The sequence below is a fragment of the Ipomoea nil genome, unplaced genomic scaffold, assembly GCF_001879475.1.
Source record: "Ipomoea nil cultivar Tokyo-kokei standard unplaced genomic scaffold, Asagao_1.1 scaffold2819, whole genome shotgun sequence".
NCBI lineage: Eukaryota > Viridiplantae > Streptophyta > Magnoliopsida > Solanales > Convolvulaceae > Ipomoea > Ipomoea nil.
In genome coordinates this window covers 2,555-6,938 of record NW_017619247.1, presented here as the reverse complement: position 1 = coordinate 6,938, position 4,384 = coordinate 2,555, and the positions used below count along the sequence as shown (strand labels likewise).

The following is a 4,384-nucleotide window of genomic DNA, read 5'->3' as shown; positions in this document are numbered from 1 at the left end:
TATATATATATAGAGGCGGGTTCAGGTGCGGCAGTGTCTTACGGTGCGGTTATTTCTTACGGTGCGGCAACACCAATAGTTCACCAAATATGCACCATCAACATTAGGAAATACACCACACAAAACAGAGTAAACAGAGCCCTGCATCACCAAACACACACCATTAGGTGTGAGTAAAAACACCATACACTGTTCGGAAAATACATCATTGGAGGTGGTGAGTTATATAGTGTGTTTTTTGGAGTCTGTGGTGTATTTTGTGATGCTTTATTACATTTCATTGGGGTGTGTTTTTATTACACTGTTGGTGCATATTGTTAACACTGTTGGTGTATTCTGGAATTTGACCGCACCGTAAGACCCCGCCGCATATGAGCGTTCTTCTATATATATATATATATATATATATATATATATATATATATATATATATATATATATATATATATATATTGAATTGAGCAAGCTAAGGTGAGGAGCTGAGATTATTAAATTGAGTGGAAGAGGATGAAGCTAAGCAGTAAAGCAATGAATTAATTTAAGGAAGACCAGGCAAGATCCACATTTAATTAATTAATTTGTGATAAATCCCTATCCGATGAAAAGTAAATTAAAGCATCCATATCCTAAAACAACGCAACACCACAACTAACTAACCCTTAGCTTTAACTATAAATACTACCATTGCCCATCCATAATCATCAATCTTAAGGAATTGAAACACTACATCAATAACAAAAACAACAAACAATAAACAATGTCGGCTGCCCAGAAGTTGGTTAACGTTGCAGTGTGTCTGGTGTGCATGTTTGTCCTCACCGTCGACGCTTCGCTTTCTTCGGTTTACCAGTCATGCTTCGATCCATGCCATTCTGCTTGCAAAGACACAGGAAAAACCGTCTTTGCATGCGGAAAAGAATGTGAAAGGGGATGTACAGACAAGGCGTATAAAGGTATATATAGTTATAGTTATATTTATATATTAAATTAGTTTTTTTTTTCATTAATAATTTTGTGGTTATTTTGTAATTGCAGAGGGCAAGCTTAAGGACGAGAGCAAGGAACTTAAGGAAGAGGAGAAGGAACTTTGGGCCTTTCAGAAAAAACAAGTTAAGGAGTATATGGACATGCGTTGCAAGGACTTTGAGAATAAGCAATGTAAGGACGATGACAAGGAATGTAAGGACGAGGCGAAGTTCTGTAAGGACATGCATATGGCCTTTAAGGAAGAGAACAAGCAGCTTAAGGATGAGGACAAGCTTCTTAAGGACGACAATAAGCTAGTTAAGGATGAGGAAAAAACAACTTAATTAAGGATGGGAATAATAATAAAGCAATCTATTATATTTAATGTGAAACATCATAAGATTTCTATATTTGAAGTCAAGATTGTATTCTGAGATAGTGGTGGTACGGTTTTTCTTGTCACCCCTATCATGTAAAGACTATATGTCACTTTTGTAATAGTTGAAAGTAAATAATTATTTTATTTTTTTTCATATTAAAAATAATTTTTTTATCATTTTTGTATAGTAATGTTTAAAAACTTCAATGATATAACTAATTAAAACATAATTGATTTTAACTTTTAATTAATTTTACAATAAGAAAATTATGAAAATATTATACATGTTTAAAGAGATCAAAATATTATTTATTTAATTATAATATGATTATATGTTTAAATTAATTAATTATAAATAATGTGTTTGATTTTATTTTCACTGCAAAATGTACTAATATTGTTTATCACGGATCTTTTAAAATGCAATGAAATTCCCCTTCACTCTCTTTCTCGTCTTACAGCAAATTATGAAGTGCTATAATGATAATATATTAATCTTAAGACACATATATGTTCCATGCACCTTTAAGTAAATGATCAAAAGTACCTGACATAACTAGGGTTAGGCTTCTGTTTTAGCTAGCTTCACTCCTTGGTGTGGGCCTGTTCGTGTTTCTACTTGGGGGAGAGATTGGCTCGGCAGTGACCGGCGTCGTAAGCGTACCTAATATAACTAGGGTCAGGCTCCTGTTTTAGCTACCTTTACTCCTTGGTGCGGGCTCAATGATCAAATTGGTATCAGAGCCGTACGAACTTTTGGGAGCATAAGAGCCTAAGTTTATGACCTTAGGAATAAAATTGGATAGGAATTTATAATTTTGAAAGCACGAGGATGTGTGATATTGCATATAGTTGGACATTTATTTGATCATTGAGCATTACTTTGATATGTTATTTAATAAAATATTTTTGAAACTTGGTGATTTTATTTGGATACATATTTGCTTATTTTCCTTAATGGTGATTGTTAAATAATTTTGATAATTGATTTGTATATAGTTTGGGTAAGGACTTGCATGGAAGTTACGAGGACGTAACTTTATTTCTTAGGAGGGGAGAATGTGATACCTGATTTTTGTGGTGTATTGAAGTTAAGTTTGAGTCTCATTCAGTTCCCTATTGGTCAAGTCTCTGTTATTCCTTGTTGCCTTATGGTTATGTTTCGGGGACGAAGCATCTTTTAAGGGGTTAAGATTGTAATACCCGGTATTTTCCTATAGTTATGATTCGAGGACGAATCATCTTTTAAGGAGGGTAGAGTGTGATACCCCGTTATTTTTTATAATATTATGTTGATTTAATACCCTCCGAAATTAATTTGAATGATCCAAAATTATGTTAGCCTACTATTAAATTATTTTATTATATATTATGTGACCCAAAAATATTTTTGAAATTATTTAATTAATATATTTTTCAATGATATATACTTATGCTTATAAATAAACATATATTATTTATGCAAACATATGATATATATGTTAATGTGTTACGGATGTACATATATATTAAATATGTTAGTACACACTGTTTTGCTATATATAATAAGTATGTAATCTAATCCTCCTCATAATCATCCTAATCCCATTTAATATGTTTCTTTCTGTTACACAACTCTAATCCCATATATACCTATAATCCTAATCTTGCTATAACTCTAATCTGATTATGTATTTTTCTTATCCTAAATATTTTCCTCTATCAATTCTCACCGATCATCTTCTCGCCAAATAGAAGAAAGAATAAAAACAAATTAAACGTTAGTCTCCTCCTTCATCAACATAGTCCGGTCCTCCATCATCATCATCATCATCAATTATAGCTCGCAGACGAGGGTCGATGAGTATAGGTGTTTCGGATGTGCGCTGAGTATTTCAACTTTTAATTAGCCCGGGTAAGATTTATGTTCACTAAAATCCTTTTACCCCAAATCAAAAATTGATTTTTTCTAATTGTTTATGTGATTCATGATTTTGAAAAAAATTGATGATATTTAGTGTTGTAAGTTATTTGATTATATTATGTGGATAGATATATGAGTTTACTCAGTTTAGATGTGTTGAAAACCCTGCATATGTGATATGGTGATTTTGTGGTGATTAAAAAGGAAAATTTTTTACTCAATCTGATTATTGCCTGTGAAAATTCTGACTGGCGCAGCTGGAAAGAAAAATTCGTGAAAAATGCTTCCTAAACTTGTTTTTGCTTGAATGTTTTTATGGGAGAACTTAGACTTGTTATAATTGATGTTTGTAAAAAGTTTGGGTTAAAAATATGTTTCGATATTTCCAGAAAAATTTCGTAAAGTGGAGGCAGTGTGCTGCCAGTTCAATTTCTGTCTGGCGCAGTGTTGGGAAATAATTCGGGAAAAATACTTTTAGACCTTGGATTGATTTGAAACTTTTTGTGTATAATCTAGACTCTCTGTACCTTGTATCTGGAAAATTTCACCTGAAAATGTGTTACCAATATATTTCTATAAATTTTGCAATTCAGGTTATGCCTTCTGAAAATTTCTGTCAATTCCTTATTTAAGATGTTGAGAATTTGTTTGCTTGAGAAATGTCAGTAATGTTGTCACTTTTATAAAGATTGAGGATAAAGGAAATTGATTCTTAAGACTTGTGTAGTATCCTGTTGTGAAATTCTGGATACTTGGGTTATGACCCAGTTTGTTGTGGAGTGAGCGGGTTGAATATACCGACTCACTAGGGAGCTTAAAAACTCTCTGTTGTTTTGTGGAGTGAGCAGTAGAAACATATCCTGTCTCACTAGGACTTTTAGTCCTGTTGTTTTGAGGAGTGGTTAGAGGAGTCTACCACTTGGGTATTTACCCTGTTGAGTAGTAGTCAGTAGAAACGTATCCTGACAACTAGGACTAGTTACTACCCATTAGGCTTGGAAACCCATTGGGGGTGTGCACACTTAAGGTATTAGTTCTGTTCCACTTTATTGGGATTTTTGCGTAGTGTTCAGTAGATTTATTACTGTTCACTAGGGCTTATTGAATAAGACCCTGCCCATTATTTGGTTGGTTTA

At 33.0% G+C, this 4,384-nt stretch overlaps 1 protein-coding gene across 1 annotated transcript; it reads left to right on the top strand.

Moving 5' to 3' along the window:
- The first annotated feature begins 694 nt into the window (after positions 1 to 694).
- On the top strand, positions 695 to 1,503 carry LOC109158485 (uncharacterized protein PF11_0207-like). Its single transcript, XM_019306403.1, has 2 exons — positions 695 to 953; positions 1,036 to 1,503. Exons 1-2 carry the CDS (start codon positions 758 to 760, stop codon positions 1,308 to 1,310), a joined length of 471 nt encoding a protein of 156 aa, XP_019161948.1. The 5' UTR covers positions 695 to 757; the 3' UTR covers positions 1,311 to 1,503.
- The last annotated feature ends 2,881 nt before the right edge of the window (positions 1,504 to 4,384 follow it).

Coding starts and splice junctions, on each gene's coding strand:
- LOC109158485 (XM_019306403.1), top strand. CDS start 758: ATGTCGGCTGCCCAGAAGTTGGTTAACGTTGCAGTGTGTCTGGTGTGC. Junction 954..1,035: donor TACAGACAAGGCGTATAAAG/GTATATATAGTT, acceptor TTGTAATTGCAG/AGGGCAAGCTTAAGGACGAG.